This window comes from Oxyura jamaicensis, chromosome 3 (genome assembly GCF_011077185.1).
Source record: "Oxyura jamaicensis isolate SHBP4307 breed ruddy duck chromosome 3, BPBGC_Ojam_1.0, whole genome shotgun sequence".
Classification (NCBI taxonomy): domain Eukaryota; kingdom Metazoa; phylum Chordata; class Aves; order Anseriformes; family Anatidae; genus Oxyura; species Oxyura jamaicensis.
The window spans coordinates 23,608,672-23,634,895 of NC_048895.1; the positions used below are offsets into that span (position 1 = coordinate 23,608,672).

Genomic DNA, 26,224 nt, shown 5'->3' on the forward strand with positions numbered 1-26,224 from the left:
GGGCCGCCTCTGGGCCGGGCCGAGCCGAGCCGGGCTGAGGGAGGGAGAAGGAGGCGGAGAGCTCCGGGCATGGCGGCGCCTGCCGCGCTGCAGCGGAGCGTGGTGCTCCCCGCGGGCCGGCACAGCGCCTCCCTCATCTTCCTGCACGGCTCAGGTGGCTGCCTCCTTCCCTCTCCCCTCCCTCCTTCCCTCTGCGGCGGGGCAGGGGCTCGGCGGGCCCTGCTGCCCGCTCCGCGGCCGGGCGGTTCCTGGTCACGGCGGGGCCGAAGGGCGAGGAAGAACCGCTCCGGGTGCGCGTGTCCCCGCGGCTGTGGCCTCGCCTTCCCCGCACGGAGCCAGCACGCCGGGCCGGGCCGCGGCGTGTGTCCGGGCGGCCCGCAGAGCTGGCGTGCCTCCTGCTTTGCTGTGCCTCGTGCCGAATGGGGGCTCAGGTTGATGGCAGAGCATCGCTAGGTTCCTTTAATGTGTGCCTCTGCCATGCACGGTGCCTCTTCAGCAGGGTGCCGGCCTGTGCCCACGGGCCACCCCGAGCCTCTGCCGCATCTGTGAGCAGTCAGGGAGGACCAGAGGGTGTTCCCCGAAGGGTTAACAGAACCGTTAAATAGGGCAAAAAAGTTTATGTAACAACAACAAAAAAAAAATGTCATAGGTCACAGACTAGTAGATTCAAGGCCTTGGAAATTTGTTCTGTTGGCCTTTGTGCACGTCAAAGTGCTTAATTCCTTCAGCCTATCTCTAACCTTTGCTTTTTGCTAGCAATTATATTTAGTTTAACAAAGGTGTAGGTGTTTATTAAATTAATTTCCTTAATATAGTTTAATTACATTTTTCTCAAGTCTTGTATGTTACAGAATTAAAGTGAAAGGCTTGGTAAGATGTTTTTAGCCCTCTTGTTAACACTAATACTTTTATACTTGAGGAAATAATTTCCTCTCATGTTGGAGGAGTAAGGAAGGATTATGGTTAGAGGTTGATGCCACATGTGGTTAAAGTACTCTACAATTTTTCATTTTTGATACGATTTCAGCCATAGTGTTTGCGAGGGAGAAGTACAAGGGTGCTTTTATTTGGTTTTGTTTAGCAATTCCGCAGAACAGAATTTAAAACAGAGAGGTGGCCACAGTGCCGTTGCTGTGGGTTGGCGTATGAAGCGCAACTGGTGCTTTCTGTACAGCACTTCTGATGGAAAGTGGCAGTCAGATGGCATGAATCCATAATGCTTGCTGCTGACAAATTGTAACAAGCTGAGAATGGAGGTGCAAAATGGTAGAGAAAATTCCCAGTGCTGTACCTCTAATTTTAAATAAAGGATCCATCCGTTTTGTAGCTCACCAAGGAAGGCAAATGGACATAAACATCAGATGTACAGTAACTTTATAGACTTAATTTTATAACTTTGCATGTTGTACGATGCACTTCCATGTAAGTTTACAACTTTACTTGACAAATACAGAGACAAAATTTGAAAATTCAAGCTATATTTTGAAGGAAAATAATTCATGTTTTACTTCAGAGGGGAGAAAAAGACAGTGTTACCAGCAGTTTATTACAGGTTTGTAACAGAGATCTGACTGTGTTAATTGCCTCTTATCAGTAACAGTCAGAAGAACATACAGTATTGAAATCTACGAACAGCTTGAAAGACAAACTCTTTGGAAGTCTGTTGCTGTCTCCTCACCCTCTCCTCCAAATCCTGTTCTTAGCAAACCAAAATGCTTTGTCTGCATACAAGTGCTTGCAGATTGCAGAGCCCTTGGACTATGGGGACTCTTGGCACACGCAATGCCATAGTCAGTTTTTCTATTACTTTACTGAGTTTTCTGTTAACTTTTCATTGCCAAGCTAGCTCAAGAACTCTAGATGCTTGTGCTGAAGGTGAAGCTTAAGAAATGTGAGTAAATAATAAAATATATGTTCCGCATCATTAAGGAGTTTACGAAGACCTAAGTCCTAATTCTGCATGTTTGCATAGTTGCTTAGGTTTCCTTTCATGAGGGTTGGTCCTGTGCAAGTACTTGAAATGGGTAGATTTGCTTTGTAGTTGGAGGGAAAAAAGTGTAAAAAAAAAAAAAAAAAAAATTTAATGATGCCTTCTTGAGATTTGGGTTTCAACAATGTCTTCTGAGAGGTTGTATTTGGACCTCAGGCCTTACAGCTTGCATAAGGAAAGTGCTTGTGTTCAGGAGCATCCAGTTAGAGATTTAAGTTCGATTTTTACAGTTTAAAATAGCATAGAATAAGATCTGTGTTGGTTTGGGGACCCTGTTGTTTAATTGCCACTTGGAATATTTAGGTCAAACAGAATTTCGTAGGCCATTTATGCTCAGTAAAAGAAAAAAAGCTGGGTTTGGATCCTTCTTCCATTCCTTTTTTATTTCTGCAAATGTGTTAATTGTAAATATAAATGGCTGAATTTTCTGTGAATGGTAAAGCAAGAGAAAACCTTTGCTGGGGGATTATAATCATTTTAGGAATAAATTGGTATACTCGTGTCATTGTTTGGAATAAACCATGTAAGGCGGCAGTAAGCTTAGATTAGGACAATACTTTTTCTTGTGCCTTGGTGTTTTATCGAATAGAGTGAGTTCCAAAGTCAACCTGACCAATCTAAGATAAAGTAATGGAGTAGACTAAGTCAGATTGATGTATATTTGTTCACAAGGAACACGTGCTGCATTTGAGTTCTTGTATATCTGTTCATCACCCTTCAGTCAATAGGGGTTTTGTCTATAGGCTCCGTTGATAAGACTAGGAAAAAAAGCACGCTGAGAATCAGATCTCAAGTAGTCTTCAAATTGAACTGTTGGATTAATGTTTTTGAGCAGCCTGCAAGATATTTTAATTAAAACTCATATCTTGAACACTTTATGAAAAATTGGAGGTATTTGACTCATACTTTGCTTAAAGCTTGTGTAATACTAGCATAATTAAATGTGAAGGTCTTCTGTATTGCTTGACTAAATTTTGAAGTGGGTTCATATAAAATGCTGTAGTAAAAATGATCATTTTTTTCCTAGAGAAGCAGTGGGTTTTCTTACTTTTTAAAATGTTCACTGCTATGTTTTGTTTGTTTCTGTTACCAGCAAATAAGGTAAGTTGCAAGTAAGGCATAAAGCCTTGTGCACTGATTAGGAGGTACTTTAGCCACTGGATGTAGTAAAGTATTTATTAAGCTTAAGCTGTCGAGACTCCTAAAGAGTCTGTTTCTGGGAATCTTTGAGTCCATCTTCATTGTGAAGGTAATTGAGGTTATTAAAGAATATATATGTAAATATAACAATTTGAAGGATTAACTTTCTGATTTAGAAATCAGATCTAATTTAGAAATCTAGTGTAAATATATTTGATGTAGTTTTTGTTCTAAATGCACAGAATAATTTTTGTTGTACGTTTCATTGTGATACAGGTGATACTGGCCAAGGAGCAAGAACATGGATAAAACAAATTTTGAATCAAGACATGGCATTCCAGCATATAAAAGTAATTTATCCAACAGCTCCTGCCAGGTATTGCACAGTATATTTTAACAGTATGATTAAATTACTGTAGTCCAGTACAGTAAAGTACGCTTGTGAATATTGGTACAGATTGTGGTAACATTTCCTTCTTCTTTCCTAGTGTATATGCTTTTTGACAAAAATCAGAGCTCAACAGTGCATTTCTGTCCTGCATCTGTAATGCTGAATGGTTAAGACTTCACATAAGTCAGTTTCTAATTCACTTTCAAATATTGTCCTCATAGCCACTTTCCACATCCTCAAAGCAAGTAGAAGATACTCCAGTGTGTGTTGTAATGATATTACAGAGCTGTATTCTGGGTCGCTGTTCTACCTAATTTAACTTCCATAAATTAACCACTAAAATATGTCGTTGTATTTAATGCCAAGCTTCAGTCCTTATTGGTGGTTGGTCTTTGTGACAAATAGGATATGAAAGATCTTCAGCTACTGGAGGAAGGACTGGGAATTTAACATTTCACATTTCCTTTACTTTGTGTCAGACACAACTTTTTAAATGAGAATTGTGTTCAGTGGTCGCTGTAGGTAAAATCTTATTAGGTGACATCTGTCATAGTGGTATACCAGAAATAGAGATAAAATATATGCTCCTGCAATTTGGAAGTTAATGAGGTTAACCAAAAAGGCCAGAATTTGGGTACCTACCTTCATATTTAGCAACCTAAAGACTTGCCTTTATATTTCAAAGATGTTTATTTTTTCTTAGTATCAGTCCATTTTTAAAGGTGTCTTTGGGCCAAGGTTAGGAAAATGTCTCCTTTAAAGATAACAGGACTTAAGTTTCAATCTGAATTTGCTCTGAAGTGTGGTTGAATGCTGAAGGGGAAAGGAAATTGTGACATTCTATGTGGACTTTCAAGGTACAGAGGTTTGAAAGAAAATTATTGGAGGGTATAAACAAGTATAATAGTAGACTTTGTCTGGCACTCACTAATATGTGAAAAGCCTTTCCTTGACCATGTATTTTTATGATCTACTTAGGCAGGAAAAGCCATCGAGAGATTGTGTGAATATACGTGCTGTTCTAGAAAAATCAAGCCCATGAGAAGTTTTTGAAGCAGTGTATTTGGGGTTAGTAGGTATATGACTGTAAATAATGTGATCATTAGCTCATCAATGACGGACTAAAGTGATGGCTGGGGTGTTCAGTATCACATCAAACATGCTGATGGGCTCCACTTCTTCCCAATCAACAGCAAGTACTGTTGCTGAGGCTTTGATTCCCTGTGAAATTATCTTTCTTCACATGTTATGTGCAGCCAGAGCACCTCAAACCGTGTCTGTTATGCCAGTGCTTCATTTTTCCATCCCACTGCAATTTTGAGGTCCAGTATTTTTCTTTTTTTTTTTTGATAACTACGTATATAAAGTATATATTAATAACCGGTAAGATCAGAGTCAAATGGATGGCATTTTGGGGAATTTGTTTTTATCATAAGGCTTTGGTTTTATTTAATTTGGTAAAGGGATGGGAAGAAATATATGGTTGTAATTGCAAGATCTGAATAATAGTTCTTTCTTTCTTTAAGCTGAAGCCATTCTTACTCTTTTCTAGAGCAGATTGAAGTTGTTTAGGATTTGATTCAGGAGTGTTTCTTAGAACTGTGAGCAGTTTTGTATTGAAAAAAGAAAAAAGCACCCACAATGTTTGTCTTTGGCAATATGAAGTATGCTTAGGAATATTAATGTAGAACCCTCTGTTGCTGATAAGCACCATTAGCTGACATAGTGAAATAAAACAGAAACCCTTAATACGATAATGTTTGCCACTGTTCGCAGCAATGAGAAGTGAAGTTTGTGAAGATACGGATTACTGGTGGAAACAGAAGTAGCAGAAGCCTTTGCAGACCCTTTCAATGTTGTTTTAGTATTCAAGTTCAAAACACACTATGCTTTTTAGAATGCTTGCAATGTTTCCTCTCCTTCTGTCCGCAGAAAACAAAAACAAGGTTTAGAACATCCAAAACTGAATAGCAAACATTAAAATAATTTTATCTGCATTAGCCACTTGAATATATGCTCTGATTTTGTGTGTATGTATAAATATATATACACACATGCACATACAAAAACATATATGTTTTGACAAGAATGCTAAATGCTTCTGGCACCACAGGAGAATTAAGTGTCCTTGATAATGATACTTACAGGTGTGCAGATAATGCTGAAGAAAGTTCTAATCCAGCCTTTGAACATGTGGAAATAAAGAGGGGTGCTGGTAAAAAGCTACAGGGACAAGAGGGATGGCATAACCTGCCACTGCATTGTCAGTTTTAGGAGCAGAGTGCAAAGTTTGCCAGCAGGTTTTTACACTGATAATGAAATCGAAGAGAAGCTTAAAGTTAGGCAAGATGTAGGATTGTTTGACTAATAGGCTCTTCTGGCAAAATACTGCTTATGTGGATGTAGTTCATAGTCTGTAAGCTCCCTTTTTTTCCAGCATAGTTTACCACATACACACTGACCACTCTCAAAGTAGCTATGCCAGTAAAAGCAGGTTTGATACAACTGCAGAGTTAGAGGCTTTTACAGGATGAAGTGCAGGTCAGAAATAACCTCTTCACAATTCTGACTGATACAATTCTGCTGATAGGTAGATCTGTAGACTTGGCCTTATATGCTCATAAAAAGGGTTCTTACATGCACATAAAAAGAGTTCTGAAAAGCAGTAGAATTCAAATTTTTCAATGAAGCATTATACTTTTTGTTCTTTGTGGAGGGTGGGTTGATTTTGTGTTTCAATTTATGTAGATTTTATCCCCAGCACTGATACACATGTTTTTCATTTATTACTACAGCATCAGATGTTCAGACATGTTTTGATTCAAGAGTCAATACATTTGAAAATTATTTTGGAAAACCATCCCAGCATGTAATCTAGAAGAATTCTAAAACATGTTTTCTGCTTGATTAGCATTGATTTCAGCAAACACTATAGAGGGTACTTTCCTTATATGGGTACAAGCAATAGAACCGTTCTGAACTATATTTTATAAAAAAAAATATTTTGTATTGTTCTCCGTAGGTCTCTGTAAAATGCTCTAGATGTCTCTTATAAAGGCTAATTTTTATTTGATCACTCACTTATATAATATACAGGGTCTATTTAGAGAATAATCACTGGATGTCCCCCAAACAGATAAAATATGTGCAGCATTTTCACACTTTCTCCATCACTTTGGGGTGTCTTAAGTGTCTCAAATCTGCCTATTTCCTGACTGAAAATAACAGAATGTAGCTTGAAACTGTGCAGCTGTTTTAATAGCAAATCACAGTAAAATAAATCCTTGCAGTTAAGAGCATGCTTAAATAATATATAGAATAATACACAGATCTGGAGACTCAGTGTGATGCAGCAAGAGTAGCAGCACCTGAAAGTGCAAAATGTTTGGAAATTAAATACGTGAAGGTGATACATGCAGATTTTGTTCAGATGTCTTTCTTTACAAACTTGAATTTTAAGATTATTCTTCTTAGAGAGGGTTTTTACTTTCTTTGTAACATAGGCAACTGGGATACTGAATATAAGTTTTTTATTTTAGTAGATGGTTCTTTCAGTTTTAGCTTTCTTTCAAGACCAGTGCTAACTTGCTAAAGACAACAGGATTGGTATTTCCTCTCCCTTGTAATGCCAGTGCGTATCTTCTAATTAAAAAGCAGAATCTCAATTTGTAGACCTAGTATCTGATGCAATCCCTAAAGCCACGTCTACAGTAATAGTTTTAAAGGAAAGGGTTTCCTTTTTTCCTTTTTTATTTGGGTCAGGATGGTTACAGCTTTAAATACTGTTTCAGCTGCTATGCCTGTGACTTAAACATTAGGTTTCTATTGAGTTTCTAAATCAGAACTGAATACCACCCAATTTAACCTTTTTTTTTTTTAATAGAAAGTGATAGTTTAAATTGGCATTGCAGGAGCTAACGTGGTAAAGTTAAAACCATTTAGGCTCCACTTGTTTTAATAAGTATACCTTACCTTCTATAATTCCCTTAAAAAATCTAGGTCAAAGATTCTTTGCGTTGTCTAGCATTCCATTCTGACAGTACTCCTCTTTTGCAAGTCAGAAAGTAAACTATAAATACTGCTCAGGCTATTTTGTGGATCTTTTTGACATTCATTCAACATACCTTTCTATGGCCAATATGTCTCTGCAGAGTTTGTTGTCTATTTTTTCAATGTATTCTAATTTCCGTTGTCTGTAACTATGTGGCTGCTCTGAGCTTCTCAGTATTGTATGCATTGGTCTCCATCCTTTTACCTAAGTTTGTATCTTTGCTCTGCTCACGGGTGGAAATGAGTTTCATCTCATCACAGTCCCCATCTGGCTATATTGCAAAACCACCAGACAGTTTGGCACCATTCAGCTACATTGGCAGCCTCTCCTTGTGAGAGGCCTAGGACTGGAAAAGCAGCAGGGGTACTGCAGGTCAGACTGGAGATGGATTGGCGGAGCCGCATTGGGGAGCGTGCACGGTGCCTATCATAGTATGTTTGGCTCAAGCAAATGTTATTAATCCTTCACTTTTGTGAGCCCTAACCTCATTCATAAATTTAACACAAAGACGTCTTTTTAGAAGTGGAATTTTGAGGGACAAGTGAAAAGGGTTTGGGTTTTTATTACGGGGTAGTTCTTTCTCCTCCTAAAGAGAAATTTATCATATTCTGTATAATAATGATGAAAGCATGTATGGACAAACTTCATATTTTCCTTTTATTGCTCCTCTTACATTAGGTGAGGAAAATGTGGATATATACTAAATACTACGTAGATGCAATAAGCTCTTGTCAGAGATGCTTTAATAGTGCTTGAGGGAGACAAAGGAGAACCTACTGGCAATAATCTAGGATTATTAATCTTTTTAACTACATCACACACTTAAACATCCTTCCTTTTGCTTTTCTTCCCTCAACCACTTTCCAATGCTGAAGAATTGGAGATAGTCTTTTACGTATAGGCCCTCCATCAAGCAGTTGTGGGATTCTAAATTTTGTCATTCTGTACTGTTGCTTTACAGTCTTTTTAGAGTTTTAAGGGTCTTTTTGTACTTAGCTAATGTCATTCATCCATCTTCAGTGTTGTTTGCCACCAGTTTGTGAAGGGATACCATTGTGAAAACTAAAGCATCTTTCAAACCCCTTAATGGAGAACTGATTCAGATCAGAGCCTTGGTTTGCCTCTTGCAATTTTTTTCAATGAATTTATAAGGCAGCCACAGGTAATGTGGCAGCCACAGGTAATGTGGGAAAGGTAATTAATAGCGTACTCAACCACAACATTATTTCTGTTTCTCTGATATGTACAATCCACAAGTGACCACCCCTACACCTGGGAAAAAAAAACAACACCTGATGTGTGCTGTGTTACCATACCACAAAGTTTCACTGGTAAGCTGTGCTGAGCCTCAGATTTAGCGTAAAGTGTAACTTGGATTAGATCTTTGCATAATGCTTCTGGTTTGAATAAGTAGATTCTCTGCCTTCCCCCTACCTTTTCCTAATTCATTTTTTGCTTCAAGTAGACAGAATCAAAAGCAGAATTATGAACCAGGTTTTCTGTTGCAGACTGGGGAGTAAACTTGCTTTCATTGGAAAAACTGCCATCAGTTTTAACAGAGTCAAGACTTGCTTTGAGAACTTGAGTAACCTGGCCATGTGCTCTGCAGTTTTTCTTGAAGGGATGTGTAGACTTCTAAAAGACAACGTTACAAAGTCTTACATGACTCTGTGCTTCCTAACTGAAAAGGGATGGATTTGGGAAGGAAGCAAAATTAAAGATTTCAGAAATTCTAACATGAATTCTAACATATCTTCCTTTATGTGAGTCTTGAAGCCTAACTTCACGATAAATTTCCAATTCTGTCTGACATCTCAGGAAGTTCTGTCTGGAACTTCAAGAAAGTTGTAAGCCAGCACCACTGGTTTGGGGTTTGTGTCTGTATTAGGCTGGTTGTAGTTCTGAATGTAAAGGCAGTGTTATAATTTTTCATTAGGAGAAAGAGTTGGGGGAAGAATACTTACTGTTTATCAAGGTGTTGTCTCATGTTTCTTATTTAAAGCAGCGAGTTGTCTTGGTGTTGTATCTTTTTAGGTCTTAAAATGTTTGACAGGGACAGTGATTTATTGGTTAATGAACAAAACAGTTTTATTTGAATTGCTATGTTAATAACATTTTGGAGATGGAGTTGTGTATGTCTTTAGATCTGAATTTGAACTTTGTGTGGCATTATTTGGTTCTTCTCCACTTCTGTTAAGATGACTTCAAATTATTTGACACAATTCTAAGCATAATTAGGCCTCCATGCTTCAGGTAGGTGGAAGAAGATGGAGGCATTACTGCTTGCTTTCATTACATTTTCATCATTGGTACATAACTTATATTAGCAGAAGCCTACCTATCTTTAATTTGTGAAAACAATGATCTGTGCTACTTAGGAACTTTGCACTGAAACCAACAGTGAAGATTACCTCTGTATTTGAATATATGCTTAAAAGATTAAAAGGTTGACAAATAGAGTTTTACAGCATGTATTTTCCTTTTAAGACATTCAGATGTTAGGTATGTAGGATCTTCCTGAAACTGCATTCTCATGTTCAGTCCTTCAAGAAGTGTACTCATGAGGCAAGCATTATAGATGCTTTACCCACCCTTGAAAACGCTTACACACCCTCGAAAAAGACCTGTGAAGTAATAAGAAAAAAATGGCCTGAAGCAATGTGAGAATTTTAGGAAGCATTTTAAAGTTTCTTTTCCTGAGGTAACCTGCCTGCAGTTTCTTAAATGCCATTAGCCGTGTCTCGGTTCCCTCTTCTTATCTCTGATAGAGAGTTGGTGCAACTTCTAGGAAGTTGTTTTAAACATTTCTTAAAAATGGGAACAAATTGGGAAGTTGGATATATCTGGAAGAAGGACTTGTGATCTTTATTTTCTGATATGATCTTGAATCTTTTGTGTGCTCCAGGAGCCTAATAAGCAAGTGAAAAACACATCCTTCAAAAAAAAAAATGAATAGTCTGGGGTGTGGGCAGGGCTATACATTTGTATTCATAGTTTCCAAAGCATGTGGTTTAGGGACACAAAGCTTTATTTTTCAATACCATTTAAAAAGAGAGTGAGGCGCGCACACACCTAAATGCATTAGGACTAATGTTTCAAGTTTTGATTGAATTTAGGCAAGAAAAAAAAATCCAAACTTAAAGTGACTGTTTGGCCTGGTACTGTCTATAACTGACCATGCTGTGCTTAATTGGAGATTTAACTCCAGGCTTATTTCTTTGCATTAGTGTGTCTTAGTCCAGCCTCTCGTGTCAATGTAACATAGGGAAATTTTTTCTTTTGTGGTTTAATTGTATGAAGAAATTTTGTGCTGTATTCTTGGAGCTGTACAGATGGTTCCATGCCAAACATATTTGTTTACCGTGGTAATGTCTGAGTTGTAGTGTGCCAACTAATAAAGGGATTTATTTAAGGAACAAGGTGAATGACTAAAACAGATGTGCCAGTTGGGTGAACCATTAAAAGAATCTTACTTCTCAGCTTTATGTAAAAGTTATTTTTAATGCATTTCTGAGAAATCAAGAATGGTTGCAAGGATGTTCTTGAGACAGCTGAAAGAGTCTTGCCTGTTTGCTTGGGGGTCTTTTCCTGTGGGATTAAGACACATTAGTCTTTGAAGAATTTGAAAAGACAGAAAGGTAAAAGTCCTGAGTTTTGACTTCTGATCAAGTATTATAATCTCATCATGGACTTTGTCCTGATTCTAGATTGTCTTTCAGTTATGGGGAAGTACATTTTAATATTTTGTAGTATATTTTGTTTGTTTAATGCAAAATGTATCTTCATTATATGGAAATCATGGGTTGACCTTCTATACTAATACTAAAACCTTACACATCTCTTCTAACATACATGTAAGTTACTCTGGTTTTACTAGAAAATAAAGCATTCTGGCTCTAGCTGTTAAGTGTTTTTACCAGGACTGATGTAAAAGTGTTTGAGAAACCTAGACCATGAATTAAATGCTGTTTGCTGAAGTGCTTCGTCTGTTGTACATCAGATCATCCAAGTGACTTTCAGAAACTCCATTGACTCCAGTGTTGGTAATTTTGGCTGAAACAGCTCCTCTTAGAAACTGATAAACTTAGGTAAATTAGAAACTTCTTGTTTCTTAGGTGTTGATGAATTCATTAGGGAAGAGTCCTAGAGACACTCTTAATGCTAGGAAAGTGAAACTATTTTTTTCATTTATCTTCAGCTTGTTGGGTGTGTGAAATATTTCCACTGAATGTCCTTTACATTAAGAGTCTCCTTTTTTTTAGTGGAGAAGTAAGGGCTAATTTTAAAAGTACATGCTAATTCTAGTGCTTAAGTAAATGTTTAGTTTCAAACTAAGCGAATGAGGGATAACTTAAGGGGCACTCTGTACTAAAGTTGACCACATACATGTGTGCCATTTTGAGTAACAGTGGATTGTTTCAGTTTTTATATACTTTTCACTGAGGCTGTGTTCAAATAGATGAAACAATGTAGTGTGTGTGTGTGGACTGTTGCTGAAACAATGTGTGTGTGTGTGTCTGTTGCTGTTTGTTGCCTCTTTCTTTATGCTTGGTTTATCAGCTTTTGTCATGAATCTTACATATTTTGTGTTCATAGTACCCGGCAGAAGAAAATCTGCATCCTCATTTTTGACCTGTATGACTGCGTAATCCAAAAGGCATCAGTCTCTTGTACACTTCTGCTAGTGGAAGTATTTGTGTTTGAAATAGACATTTACATATATGAAACCTCTCTGGTATTAATAAAAGCAGAATTTGTTCCTTCATTAAGAATAATTGAAATAGTGGCTTTCTCATTTTAGGCTAGTTGTGGTTTTGTTTAATCTTAATACTGAAAAAAGTCAAGAGAGCACAGAAGTCAATGTTAGCTTTTCAGTGTATTCTCATCCAGACAAATTTATCAAAGGCTGTCTGTTTTTAGGCAAAGCTGATCTGTAATCTGATCTGAACTCATCTGAGCTTAAGTAAAAATGAAATATGTGCCAGCTGATTAAACATTGCAATTAAGGATTTTAGGGGGCTTGGTTTTGAGCTGAAGCATCGATCTCTAAGCACTATGTTTTAATACCACTGCGTGGTATTAAATTGTGAAACTGTCGCTAGGCAATTAGATCACCTTTCCTGGGATTTCAGAGCTCAATTAATCTTTATATAAAAACAAAGAAAAGACTGCTTTAAATTGTACCTTTCATGGTTATCTGAGGTTTGGGCAGCAAGTTAAAGAATTTAAGATACTGATCTGACAACACAGTATTATGGAAGGAAAAAGTATTGTGTCTGTAATTTGTCTGCACACCAAGCAGTACCTCCACAGCATTTATTTCAGTTACTTAGATAGTTGCCTCATGAAGGTGAGGAAGGCTGTATCTATTTAAGAAAAAAAAATTAACGGAAGAAATTTTCTGTAAATACGTGGAGGTTTGTAATAACCCTCTCCTGTTAATTTTAACAGAAATAAGACAACTGGATCACGTAAAGCTAGATCCTTCCAAGATGTCTTGTTGAGCAGTTACTTCAGTCTGTCCTGTTCCCAGGTAGATTTCAATCCCAGTTTTGTTTAGGATTAGGAACCTCTTGACAGGATTATGATTGAAAGTGTTTAGCTCAGCTAATGAACCTTGACATTGAACTGACTGAAACTTGCATCTTATGGCTGCCAAATGTCGCCTTCACTCTTGAAGGATGGTGTTTTGAGTGCAGGAAAAATGCAAAGTGATTGAATTAGAGCTGAAAGAGGTTCCCTCTCTCCTTTGTTGGGCACATAGTGAATCGTTTCTATTTATCAGTGATGTGGACCACTTTGATCTTATGTTTCGCTAATCATTTGTTTCTTTTCCTTCCACCACTCCAGGCCATATACACCCATGAAAGGAGCGTTTTCTACTGTGTGGTTTGACAGGTATAAGATCTCTAATGACTGTCCAGAACACATTGAAAGCATTGACTCTATGTGTCGGGGACTTACAGACTTGATCAATGATGAGGTTAAAAATGGCATCGCAAAGAATAGGATACTAATAGGTAAGACTTTTTTAAAAGTGTTTATTTTAATCCTTCTAATTGAGATCATCTACTCTGAAATTACTCTACCCTGAACTCACATGAGCATGCCTTGCCTCTGTTGAACAACTCCTACAGCAGCCAGTCCTCAAGGATATTTAGTAGTTATTTAAACCTGTGTCAGGTGGTGAATGAGGCAACTGCAAGCAATGTCCTCAAATGTAATTTAAAACTGCTTTTATTGTAAATTATAATTTGTAATTGTGATTTAAAACAGTGCTTTACTCTAAACAGTGGAAAATATATACCTCTCATTTTTTGCCCTCTTCGAGGATGGAAAAACATACTTTCCCAAAGCAGCTTGTATTTTGGAGAATGCAGAGGTAGCACATAAATAATCATGGACTTTTTCTTACTGCTCAAAACATCTTGGTTTAAGTTAATTTATGGGGAAACGAGTCTCATGTTATGCCACTGAAGATTAACACTTGATAACAAATGATGTGTTAGCTGTGATATTTCATATGTCTGTCTTCCTGCCCCTCTTAATTTCCACAGGTTTCCAGTGGTCTTCACAGTACTATGAAATAGGTAGTGGGATGTTGAGGCCAAAGAAATAGTGTGCGTGTGAGAGGGAATGAGAATTCAGGAGTCCTTGGCTCAGTATCCCATTCCTAGACCACAAACTATTTCAGGTTAGGGAAAAAACTCTTAATGTGGGAACTTTTAAATTTATGGCCAACTGAGTCATGCCATCAAGCTCCTGTGTGGTGGAGCCACTACCATTCAGCCTACATGTTTTCTTGGTCCAGCCCTATGTTGCTCTTTGAAGGCCTCTGTTTACTTTTCCTTTCTGGCTTTTTGCCCTGGCTGCCGAGTGCATTGTTTTGGATGGCTGTCAGCGCACTCTCTTTGATCTGTCTTTCCTGTATTATACCTGATGGCTTGGAAACAGCTGAAGAAGCACAGGTGCTTTTCTGTAGGGTGAGCTGGGAGATGTTCTGTTTACAGATCCAATTTGCTACTAGGCTTTTCTCCTTTCTCTGTAGCCCGCAACATCAGTAGTATTGGGACTGCAGAGTATGAAAGGTTTATTTTTTTTTTGCAAGTTGTAAACAGAGTAAGGAAGTTGATATGCGCCAGTTGTTTCAGCATGTCTTTGGAAGTCCCTCTCCCTGCATACTTGCATGCCTTCTCTGTAAGAGGAAAAAAAAAGTATTGATAGTTACTTTCTTTGTTCTTAAGAACATTGGTTGCAGGCTTCTAGAGTAAGGTACTGTTTCCTTGCCTCTGTTACAGATGTTGCTTCTATACAGTTGAATCTTATTTTTATGTAACAAACAAAATAAGGCAGCCTGGAATTAGCTCCAGCCAAAGTGCAGAAAGGAATCTGTTTTTTAAAAAAAAATTGTCTAGTGGAAAATGAGTTGTCACATATGGCTGCACAAGATTGTGCTCCTCAGTGGGAACTTTGTGCCTTCTCTGTGCTGGTTTTAATGATTAGCTATCATGGGATCCAATGGAGAATGAAGCTGAACAGATCCTGTGAGGTTTCTGTGCATAAAGGTTGGTTTAAATATCAGTCACAGTCAGCATAACGTGACATCCTAGGTTGTTTTAGGTGAGACTTTATGTAAATAGTTTCCCAGATTCTGGCATTGTTTCTTAGAGGAAATCGATTCCTGTAAAGGCACCCAGCAGCTTTATAATGTCTTTCATCAACAGAGAACATGAGACCACAATTTATGAAGATGTATTCAGTCCTTCTGCACCAAATTATAAAGCCCATAATGATACATGTCTTACAGAAGGTACAAACAAAATAGCTGAGAAGGGGACTGGAGGACACGGACAAAAGTCTGTGCAGAGCAGTGGGGGCCCTTTTCAGGGAAGTCACAGAGTCTGAGAGCAGTTGCATAAGCAGGGAGTCAGGGAGAATGAGATGGTTGTTAAATGGTTAAGGAGAACTGGGTTGTAGGACAGTCTATTTTGCAATATGTGGGAGTTTTAATGAGTGGAAAGTAAACAAAGTATGAGGAGGGTAACAAGATTGAAGGTTATGGTTTTATATGGAATAGTGGACTAGAAATTACAGGCTGAGGATGAGTGTAAGATATTGTTAGATGAGGGAGAGCTAGGTGTTGGGCAAGCAGGAAGGTGGGCAGCTGCTGACAGCTCTGAGGTGTGGGATAAGAAGGCAAGATCTGAGGGAGCCCTGCGTAAGGGAGAGAGGGGAAGCAGGGGCAGGCAGTTGAGCAGTGGAAAATGAGAAGCCTAGCACCTGGTGTTCTGTGGGATGATTGTCCTTCTGGAGTCATTCAAACTTTCCACCAGGCTGAAGATTATGGGTACAGTAAGATCATGTGTTGTGAGAAAAATTACAGCGTGTGCTGTTTGTTTGGGTAGCACAGTTAGCTCTGAAGTTCAGAAGCTGCCTGCAGAGCTGAACCCTAAACCTGAGAATGGAGTCTGGTTGTGCCATGCCCCTCCTTATTTTCTATATCAATAAAAAAAAAAATCACAGCAAACTTGTTTTTTAACAGCTGCACTGTGAATCTACTTCTAAAAGAATTACTTAATGCACTGGAGATAAAGTATTATTAAAACCTGCAAGTAAATGCATGGTGCCAACCATCTTATAGTGGCATGTGGCTCATCTATCCATTCTTTTTTCCTGATAATTTGATGTGCTGTTTTCCCCCTAATACAGAGGTCTTTTGATAGAAGTGGACTTCTGGTTCATTGAGGTTTTTATTCCCCTGACCTTGTAGTGGGAAGGAAGGGAAACTGTTACTGAAGTATTAATTACTCAAAAATAATTACATCATCCTCTGAATTTGATAATGGAAGTCACTTCCTTTGATGTTACTCTTACTGGTCTTCCTGGCTAAAGCACTTGCAAATAACCCTGTAAGTAGTTTATATTGACTTTGGAGATAAGAATATGATAAAATTAGTCAAATTATGACACTTGGACCTTTGATAGTACCCCTTATTAAAAACTGAATGTAGTCCTATATAAATGTCTGAATGTCTTAAAATTAGTTAAGCAAATAAACAGATTTTGAAATGTGAGATGATCATTTCATTTTCTACTTAAAGTTGACTTGGTTTTTAGGGGATGGTGGGTCTTTTTTGTCTGTTTCTTTTCTTTTTTTACCACTCCCATTGTGATAGTGTGTAAAAATACAGAAATAGCCACTTCACATTTGGAGCATACTGATTCTGCTCGCTTCAGTCAACTACATTTCAGTGAAAGGCCATCCTTTTGTTCTCTGTTCTTGTTTTAGTACTTCTTCTTTTACAGGCCACTTTCTATAGCATAGAAACGCTGATCCAAGCACGTTGGGCTTTGCCACCTGTAGTCAGTTGTGTAAGCAGCCAGTGAAAATAAACTTTCAGCAACAGTCCTGTAGATCTGACTGTATGCCAAAAAACACATGCATGATTCCTAACCCCTTGTACTGTAACAATAACACAAGACACACAACCACTTTTGTTTATTGCTAGACTTCTTACATAGCTACTGAACCATGGTGGAAGTAACATGAAAGTTCTGTGCCTCTGTGTGTGTAAATATTAGCATTTTCATCTCTGTGTGCGTGTGTGAGAATGGGATGGGGAGGAAATAACTTGGCTTTGACATCCCGGAGAAAGAGGATACTGTAAATATGGGAAGATGAAAATTCAACAATGAATCATTAAAACACTTCACAAAGTACTTCACCTACAATCTTGGTATTTTATTATTTTGGCCTTAAAAGCTTTGGCTGTCATCTCATCTTTTATCTTCTGCCTTTATGTGGGAAATGTTGTCTTTAATTTGGAGGGATTTAATACCTTGCTCTCATAGAGTAAATTTATGGTTTTGCATTGCTATTTTTCACTACAATTAAAATGAGATTTCTTTCTGTACCACCCATTACATGGCTTTGTGGCTTATCTAAATTATGCTGATGAGGTCCTGGGCTCAATGCAGTACTGTTAGTCCATCTTCCCCCTAATATCATCAAAGTTTACATTAACTTTCAGTGCTTCAGAGTAAATTTGCATTGCTTATTGATGCACCTAAAATTGGGAGGCTTTGAAAGGTGGCACATTATCAATTTTGATACACAGAGTGAATGACATTTCACATATGAATGACATAGTTTCTGTTCTGTGATCTTGATGCAGGTTGCTCTGTGTGTATGCTTTCAAAATGTTCATGTGGTTTCATGTTCTCATTTACAGTTCCTCTGTTTTACAAAAGATAAACATTTAGCTGCAAGCAATGCAGCAAATAGTTGCTATAGATTTGGTTAGTTGAGTCATAGGTGGTACTTTCTGCAAAGAAACGGAAAATGTTCTATTTTTTAAGGAAGGAGTTGAAAATAGGGAGGGTTAGTATTCAAGATGAGTTTGTTAGTGTATCAGATTGCATGGAAGAAGCAAAGGTATGAGAAAGAATATGGAAGGAAATGACAGGAGGTGTTTAAAGGAAGTTTTCTAAATTTATTTTTTAATGTAAGTTTAACAACGGGGAAACTTTTAACAGAATGGCTTGTTTGATCTTATTAGAAGACTTTCTCTTCGGTGACTGGCATTGATGTTAGGCCATCTTTATACTTAAGAGGTGGTGAATATCTCTTCCTTCCTGCACTCACACCTAATTTTTTCATCCCTTCTTTCATATTGACTTGCCCTCAAAGGTACTCCTCTTCTGTACCTCATGCATACAAAGTTAGGACTTCTCTTGTTGGGAGCAAATTTGGTTTTGGAGTATTGTCATGCGTCTTTCTCCATCCTGTTGATTATAGCCTGACTGCCAAGAGAAAAGGTACTCATCTCACTAGAAAGAAGAGGGACTCACATCTGAGCAGAGCACCATAAAACCACATGAGGGATATGGGGGTCTGCACTTGTAGATATTTCAGAACTCATCGTCAATATTAAGAGTGAACTGCCCATAAAAATGTCAAGTAAGTATTGCAGTAGGACTGCTGTCATTCTTAGAAACAATCATGAACACACATGAGGTGTAGATAGAGCAATACTTTGATAGAGTAACATCTGTGTAAAAATTGATTTGAGACTTTTTTCACCAGTCCTATTTTCCTTCTATTGCTAAAGAGTTATTGCGTAGGTACACATAGAGTTTCCCTCTACCACCTGTTTCAGTTGAAAAAAATGCATAACTGGATTGTAGTTTCTAATGCATCATTTCACAATAAAACTATTGTATGCTTTTTACAAGAAAGCAGTGAAACTTGTGCCACTTAAATACACATTTAAAAGCATGTTTTGTTTTCTGGGGAAAAGGTTGAATAGCAAATTTATTCATGTTACTAACAAGACAAAGTGGCTGATGCAGTCAAGGGAAGTTGCCTTTGTTGTAAAGACACTGATTAACAAACAGTAACACTTCTCACAGGGGTTAAACCATTCATTTCAATTCTGTTAGTGTGTAAGGTTAGTGTTTGGTAAAGTTTCGCAGATAGATTAAAAGGAGAAAATTGCTGCTCTGAGGAAATTCGCTTGAGACAAAGTACATGTTGAAGCACTTACACAGGAGCAGTGTTCTGGGAGTTCTGTAGAGAACGGAGTTTGCTGTTCCACTGCCATTTTTGTACTCTTCTCTGATATTCATATATGAGCACTGTTAAATGTATATAATACTTCCATTCATGTATGAAAAAGGAAGGTCAGAACAGAAAGTCAGCTTCTTTGCAGATGATGTGTAGAACAAGGTTTTGCTGTTACCATTAATAGAAGGTAAATCACAGAAAGTCCCTAGGGAGAGCAGAAAGTAAACTGAAATGTAGCTTTAGGGAAAAATTTGTGATGATAAACTGATTAAAGCAACTCCAAGTTAATATCTCAAAAAGAAAGGAGAAATTGAGAATGAAAAATGCTGGGAAAATAGAAAGAAAATTAGGTAAGAGTATGTTATGTATCGTGATGATAACAAAATGGACCAAGGCAATTTCTAACTGCTGGTGTAGCCTCATAGAACAGAAGGGTAACTGTCTCTGCTTGCACTGTGCTGGCACAGGCTCTGTGACATCCGTCTCTTGCCACTTTGTTACCAAAGCTGTACTGACAAATTTGAAGAAATTCAGGAAAGATGAAAGGTAACTATTAGAGAGAAACAAAGGAAGAAATGTTGCTTAAATTAAACACTCCAAGATGAAACCCCTACACCCAAACCTGTATCCTTATCTTATAAAAGCCTCGGGCATAGCTACTCCTCTTCCTCTTGATGCTGTATTGTGCAATGTGCTCTAAGTAATCCTGCTTGGCGGGGGGTTACTCCTCTTCAGAGGTCCCTTCCACCCTCAACCATTCCATGATTCTGTGCTGTAACAACGCAGTTTCTACCTCTGCAAAAGTAACTCATGCAAGATCTCAAGTTTTGTCTCTGCAAGCAACACAGCAACACAAGATCTGTACCATATGCAGATGGCAGAATTCATGCACTAAATAGATTTAATTTAGATTATAAATGAAAAATAATTAAGATTCTTTCCTGCCACTGTGATTTCTACTGCTGAAAAAACAGCTGTGATTACTTTTTAAAAATTGTGCTGGAAAGACCTGAAAAGTGACATGGTTTGCTGTTTCATAAATGCATAATCATTATTTGTAATAAAGCAACTAAGGCATCCTGGAATTTGTTGATGATAGCTTCCTTCTCTAAATGGTAGGGGAGCCAATGAGGAGAGTTGCTATCTTGGACCTCATTATCACTAACAAGAAGGGGCTGAGGGGAATGTGAAGCTCAAGGGCAGCCTTGGCTGCAGTAACCATGAAATGGCTTTACTGAATTGAGACCACTTTGTATGCACTTATGTTTTAGCCTGTGCATAAACCTCCTTTATAATGCAGGAAAGTGAATGCAAATGGCTAATTGCTTTCCTGCCTTCCTGAAATGGAAGGAGAAATAATACTAGTAGATCACTGCTCCTGGACATTATAAAACCAATCTTTATTTTAACTCTTAAACATTAATCACAGATCTCTTTAAAAATAGATAAAGGGTGGAAAATTGGAAAATAAGCAGAGTTTTTGTATGAAACATAAGTAAATTCTGAACTTTGTGTACAGCCTTTGTTCTCTTAGCATATAGATTTGTCCTGAAAGGTCTTGCTGTGTTTTGCCAATTCACATTTGAAATGTAGTGTCATTTTTGATCTTAACTTATTATAGTCTGCTTAGCAATGCTGTAAGGTTTCAGTATTTACTATACTGAAACCGTCAGTGTACATAACTTTTCTGTGTTGCTTATGTTCTGTCACTTCATACATTATTTCATGTAGTATCTGTACTGTCCCTTTTATTTTGTCTTAATCTGAAATTTGACTTCCATAGAAGTAACTGAATGAACACGCCTTTTTTGTGTTATGTCAAACTTACAATGTAATGCTTCTTGTAAGTGAAAGATCATCCAACTGCAGATGCTTATCCAAATTGTTGTTTCTGAAATATTTACTATATGGCATTTGCTCAGAGATTATTGTGGTGTCAAGTGATAAAGTTCAGGTTTTCCCCTGGAAAAGCAAATTCGAAGAGCTAGTCCTATGTACTACATTTTCTCACAGTAGTATGAGGCACATGAAAGCACCATTACCTAATATTCTTCTAAACAGAAGGTGACTGCATTGTCAAAGACTGCTGGTGAGTAATTGCATATAGAGTTGCCAGATTGTGACTAACTGGGTACAAAATTTTAGATTAAATCATTTACAAACTAGTAATGAGTTTTCAGTACAAACTTTTTCTTTATTGTATTCTGAAACACTTAAAATGGGTTTTATTTATGCATGGACAGTATTTGTAAACAAATGCAAAAGGATCTCTTACAGTGTAAGTGCCTGGGGGGGAAGGTACAGCATTATTCAGAATGATCAAGAGGAAATGAACAAGTAAAAGATTACATTCTGCAGAAGAGAATAAATAAAAATTCAGCTAAAGACAGGTTATTTATATAATTACTGTGTAACTTGCTTTGTTTTTATATACTTTCTCAGAAAGCTGTGTTTTTCTCTCTGAATGCAGGGTCAGTGGTGTTGTAATTTGTTTACTCTGAGTCTTGTACAGTTGTTTTTTCACTGTTGAATCTTCATACGTGTTACAGAGAACGCATCTGGTAGGAAATGATGATGCAGGTGAAAGGATTGCCGTGGTTGATGTTTTTGTGAAGATGGGTTTCTCCGAAATTTCAGGTGATGAGGGCTGTGTGAGGTTTTTAAAGTGTGCTTCGCATTTGTTTATTCACGCTTGTTCCTTCTTTTCCTTAACTACTGATGTTTCTGAATTGCCATTGGGCACTTAGACATACTGCTTTTAACTTTAAACAAAAGATTGATTCAAAGAATAGACAGCAGGTCTGTCTTTAATTACCAAGGATAAATATCGGGTGTTATTAGCTCCCTGGTGCATAGCTACAGGTATATCACCTGGTTTGAGGATACAGCTCTCCAAATCAATTTGAGGACTGTGTTTACAAAGGAAGGCCAGCCTCCAGTTTTCCCAGCTGTGTATTCTACTTTCTCCCTAAGATTCAGGTTCTGTAAGTGATGAAAATTCAGTTACAGTTGTGGCACTATTCACTTTGAAGACTACAAGGTGACAGTAAGTAGAAACAAAAATTCAATAGAAATTCTGATAACAAAATGATCAGAAATCAAAAAATACTGTTGTGTGGGGAAAAAGAAGACACTTTGTCTGGATTTGTCTAATGTTTGTAGGAAAAATTCTTATGTAAATCAAGCCAAATCTTCCAGTTGTGGTGCAGGATGGACTGTGAGCTTTGAAGGGTCTCAGACCTGGTGGGACCTGCAGTTAAACATGCTGGAAGATTATCTATTAGGGACTGTCTTGCCTTGACCAAACTAGTAATTATAGAGTGCAACCGTTATCTGCCTTTGAACTTGTGTGCACCAGGGACTTCCCGTGTGATCCCGGGATCCAGTGAAGTGTCAAAATTGTTTGGTGTCACTGGGCTCAGTTTCAGTGCTGCATAGGCACTGCTTCCTCTGGCTGGGCTCTTGTCTGGCAGCTGTGTGAAACCTCTGCATAGGACAGCACTAAGTCAAGCCACGGGGGTTTGTACAGTCCTTGCAAATGAGCTGTGCTCATCTGGGAGTCTTTTTGATCACTCCAGAAGGGTAACAAGCCAAAATGGTTGGATATTTTGTCTGCTTCTTTTGTATTTCTCCTTCAATCTCTAATTTCATGTCTTTTGTGTGAAAAGGTTTGTGTGCAGAATTTTGCAACTAATTAACACCAGTTAACAGCCTGGCACAAACCAATTATATCACCAGTACTTGTATGTTAAAGCTGCTCTGAGTAGAGTTGCAGTCTCAGCCTTTCTACCAATTGTAATCTTGATTCTGAAGATGTTTTAGGAAGCCAGTCATTCTTACTGCTAGTAGTTATCTGGATATAGTCAATATAATAACCTATGTACTGCGTCCTTGTGAAGTAACATACTGGTCTGGATTTCTTTCGTAATGAGTAATTGTTTGTCATGTAAAAAACATCCCTGAGGAATTCTTGCATGAGGAATTGGTGCAGCTTAAGAGACCTATGGAACACAGAAAGCCATTAATTCAGAGATCTTCTTAGAACTTGGGTGGGGTATGTTGCTGGTTTTCCCTATTATCTATCTTAAGGAGTAGAAATTTTTTTTTAAAAAAAAAACAAACTTCAAACTCTGTGTGGTAGTCTAATGATGTGAAAGTTTATCATTTATGTACAATAGTAAAAGATCTTTCATGCATTAATGGTACTAGCCTAAGGGGGAAATAAGTCGCATTACAAAAACAGAATTCTGTTTTAAAGGTTTTGCTTTGTTAACAACACAGAATATATAGCCATGGCATTCAAGTACCTGGTGGGGAGCATACACAAAACAGCTTCTAAAGTGTTTTGGCTGATTCTTTCCAAGAAAAAAGCTCTTTAGCAGTTCTTTAGCTGCCCACTCAATTCTTAATTGAATCATGTTTTGATTTAAGATTATAATAATCTTCCTGTTATTCAAAATGGTTTTCAGTTGCATTGTGTATAAAAGATAAAAGTCTGAAGATAAAAATAATCAAACTGGACACTGGGTTATAAATACATAGTAAAATCTAATCTTTGTTTCTTTTGTTGCATTGTAGGAGGCTTTTCAATGGGAGGTGGAATGGCAATGCATTTAGCATATAGGTTTCATCAAGATCTGGCAGGAGTCTTTGCGCTGTCTAGCTTTCTCAATAAAGACTCTGCTGTTTACCAGGTGAGTAAGTGAAAAGCTTTTACAGAAATATTGCTTAGCTAAAAGAAAAGCATGATAATTAAAATCAGATATAGCATATTTATTGCCTCAGATGAAGAGATTAATATTCTAAACTTAAAACATTTCCTGTAAATAGGTAAGAAGGGTATTAGGGAGACAAGACTTTAAAATTATCCTTGATGTTATGTTGATTTTTGCACAGACAGAACAACTACTGTGTTCAGAGTAAGTCAGTGTAGAAGACAGATTAACAAATGAAATGCTTTGCAAGTCGTCATTAGGTATTAGAGTCCCTGTAGATGTAAATATTCTTTGAAAATTTTTAGTGAATTATAACACTCATGGGCTCCACCTGCTGTCTTGAATTTCTTCTGTTTCACTTATTTGGAGAGGGACATAGCCCTAAATGTAAACCTTATAATTTGTCAAGAGGTAGCACATGGGAATTTGAAGTGCGTTTTTTTTTTTCCAATTATATTTCTTGTTTGCTTTTGTAGAGACAGTATGATATGCACACTAAAAGGCAGATAAGTAAATGAAATGCTATGGGGACAATTTACATGTAATTGTAACTACTCTTTGAAAAATTGTAGTGATGTGTCTAACAGTGTTTCTTTTCCATCTAGACTTTGAAAAGAAATGAAAGTGTCCTTCCAGAATTATTTCAGTGTCATGGAACTGCAGATGAATTAGTTCTCTACTCTTGGGGTGAAGAAACCAACAAGATGTTAAAGTCACTGGGTGTGTCAACATCACTTCATACTTTTCCAAACCTTAATCATGAGTTAAACAGAAATGAAATAGAAAAACTAAAAACCTGGATTCTAAAGAAATTGCCTATTGAAGCAGCAGAGACAAATGAATAAAAGATGCAGCTTTGATATACTGTCTGATGTTTCTGGGTTTAAGATCATATATACTATATAAGCACACCTTCAGGTAAACACTTAAATTCATACAGTTCACTTAAGTACTGATATGATGGTGCTGACTATTAAAACTCACTTTATCATATGGGTTTCTTTTTCTGTTTTGCCCAGTTTTTGAAGACCCGTCCATGTCAGTCTGTGAAACATAATGACTGATCTTGTTAAAAACTCTTAAATAATAAAACAACATTCAGGAAGTAACCCTCTGCATTTCTGCAGTTTTTTTTGTGTTCTGAAGTGGAAGAAAATGTGCAGTGGTATAGTTGTCTCCACTTGCAAGACAGCAGACCAAAGGGCAGACATTAAAATAATGGACCTTTACCTGTCAAAATACAATTTGCATTAGTTAACTTAGAATGGTATGTGTTTGTGTTATATTTTTTTTAAAAGTCACAAGTAGGAGTGTCTAGCTGTACCACTGACTCTTGGTACTACCTGGTATCATTGTGGTATTATTTACAGATCGAGTTTTATGTGAGCTGCTTGAGGTCCATGTGGCTTACCACGTAGGTTTTAAAAAAAAGCCTTGATTGTTAAGATTCTCTGTTTTTGAAGAAATCATTCTTTGGGCACTATTCCTGTAGAAACTTATTTTTGCCAATAGTTTTACTTTGGCTTTCAAGATCACATTTTAAATTAAAAGACAAGGATACTTGACTCCTCCATGAGCATTTAAGAGTTGTAAATAATGATTGTGATATAAAGAAACCTTGTATCCATTTTAATTGTGGATGATTCATCTCTGTGTCAGTTTGATCTATTAACTCAGAGTATAAATATCTATTTTTCTGTAATTTCTATGCTTTGCTTTTATTTCCCTCTCTTCTGCCCAATTTTCTCCTCCCCAAATTCAGTAATTTTATTAGCATGACAAGGTATCCAGCCTTTTGCCAAAGTCCACAGATCCAAGTCTCTTGCTTAATCTTCTCCTTCCCCCTTTCCCCTTTTCTGAAGAGTGGATCTAGGACACTGTTGTTTGCTCTGTCACAGCAGATTGTTGCCAGTATTGGCTATGACTCCAGAAGTGTCGGCCAGCTCCAGGGGACTGAGTTTTGTTCAAATTCTCATGCACTGAGACCTAAGCCAGCTTTTACCTATCTTGAAGAATAAGCAAAGGGGAAAAAATGTCACTGTTCAAGTACAAGGCATGTAATTGGCAGTAGCAAGTAACAACTTCCTGCTGCTAAAAATATTTTGCTTTATTTCATTTTGCTAGCATTAGCAAGTCAGCAGTCTGTTCGGAAAACAGGACTCTAAATGGCACATGAAAACTCTGCTATTTGAAACAGTAACTGAAAAGCACTTTTTCCTGGTTCCCTAGGCTTCCTAATTATTACAAATTAAATTGAAACAGGTGTGTTCAGAGGCAGCTGAGCTAACATTGCTTTGGTCCAGCTCTAATTACAGTCCTTGACAAGTAGAGTTCTAACATTTGAGTGATAATACATCATTTTGAGTTTTGC

At 37.5% G+C, this 26,224-nt stretch overlaps 1 protein-coding gene across 2 annotated transcripts; it reads left to right on the forward strand.

The window, feature by feature from the left end:
• LYPLAL1 (lysophospholipase like 1) lies at positions 1-25,275 on the forward strand. Of its 2 annotated transcripts, none has more exons than XM_035322244.1 (5): positions 1-154; positions 3,407-3,506; positions 13,423-13,592; positions 23,717-23,832; positions 24,459-25,275. In XM_035322244.1, exons 1-5 carry the CDS (start codon positions 70-72, stop codon positions 24,696-24,698), a joined length of 711 nt encoding a protein of 236 aa, XP_035178135.1. In that variant the 5' UTR covers positions 1-69; the 3' UTR covers positions 24,699-25,275. The 2 variants fall into 2 exon arrangements, with proteins under 2 accessions (XP_035178135.1, XP_035178136.1); XM_035322245.1 differs by lacking the exon at positions 1-154 and adding an exon at positions 1,740-1,891.
• Positions 25,276-26,224: the final 949 nt, after the last annotated feature.

What these genes read in the sequence shown, in the direction of transcription:
- LYPLAL1 (XM_035322244.1), top strand. Translation starts at nt 70, where the DNA reads ATGGCGGCGCCTGCCGCGCTGCAGCGGAGCGTGGTGCTCCCCGCGGGC. An exon ending in CATCTTCCTGCACGGCTCAG is followed by an intron (nt 155 to 3,406) that starts GTGGCTGCCTCC and finishes ATTGTGATACAG; the next exon opens with GTGATACTGGCCAAGGAGCA. An exon ending in AAAGAATAGGATACTAATAG is followed by an intron (nt 13,593 to 23,716) that starts GTAAGACTTTTT and finishes GTTGCATTGTAG; the next exon opens with GAGGCTTTTCAATGGGAGGT.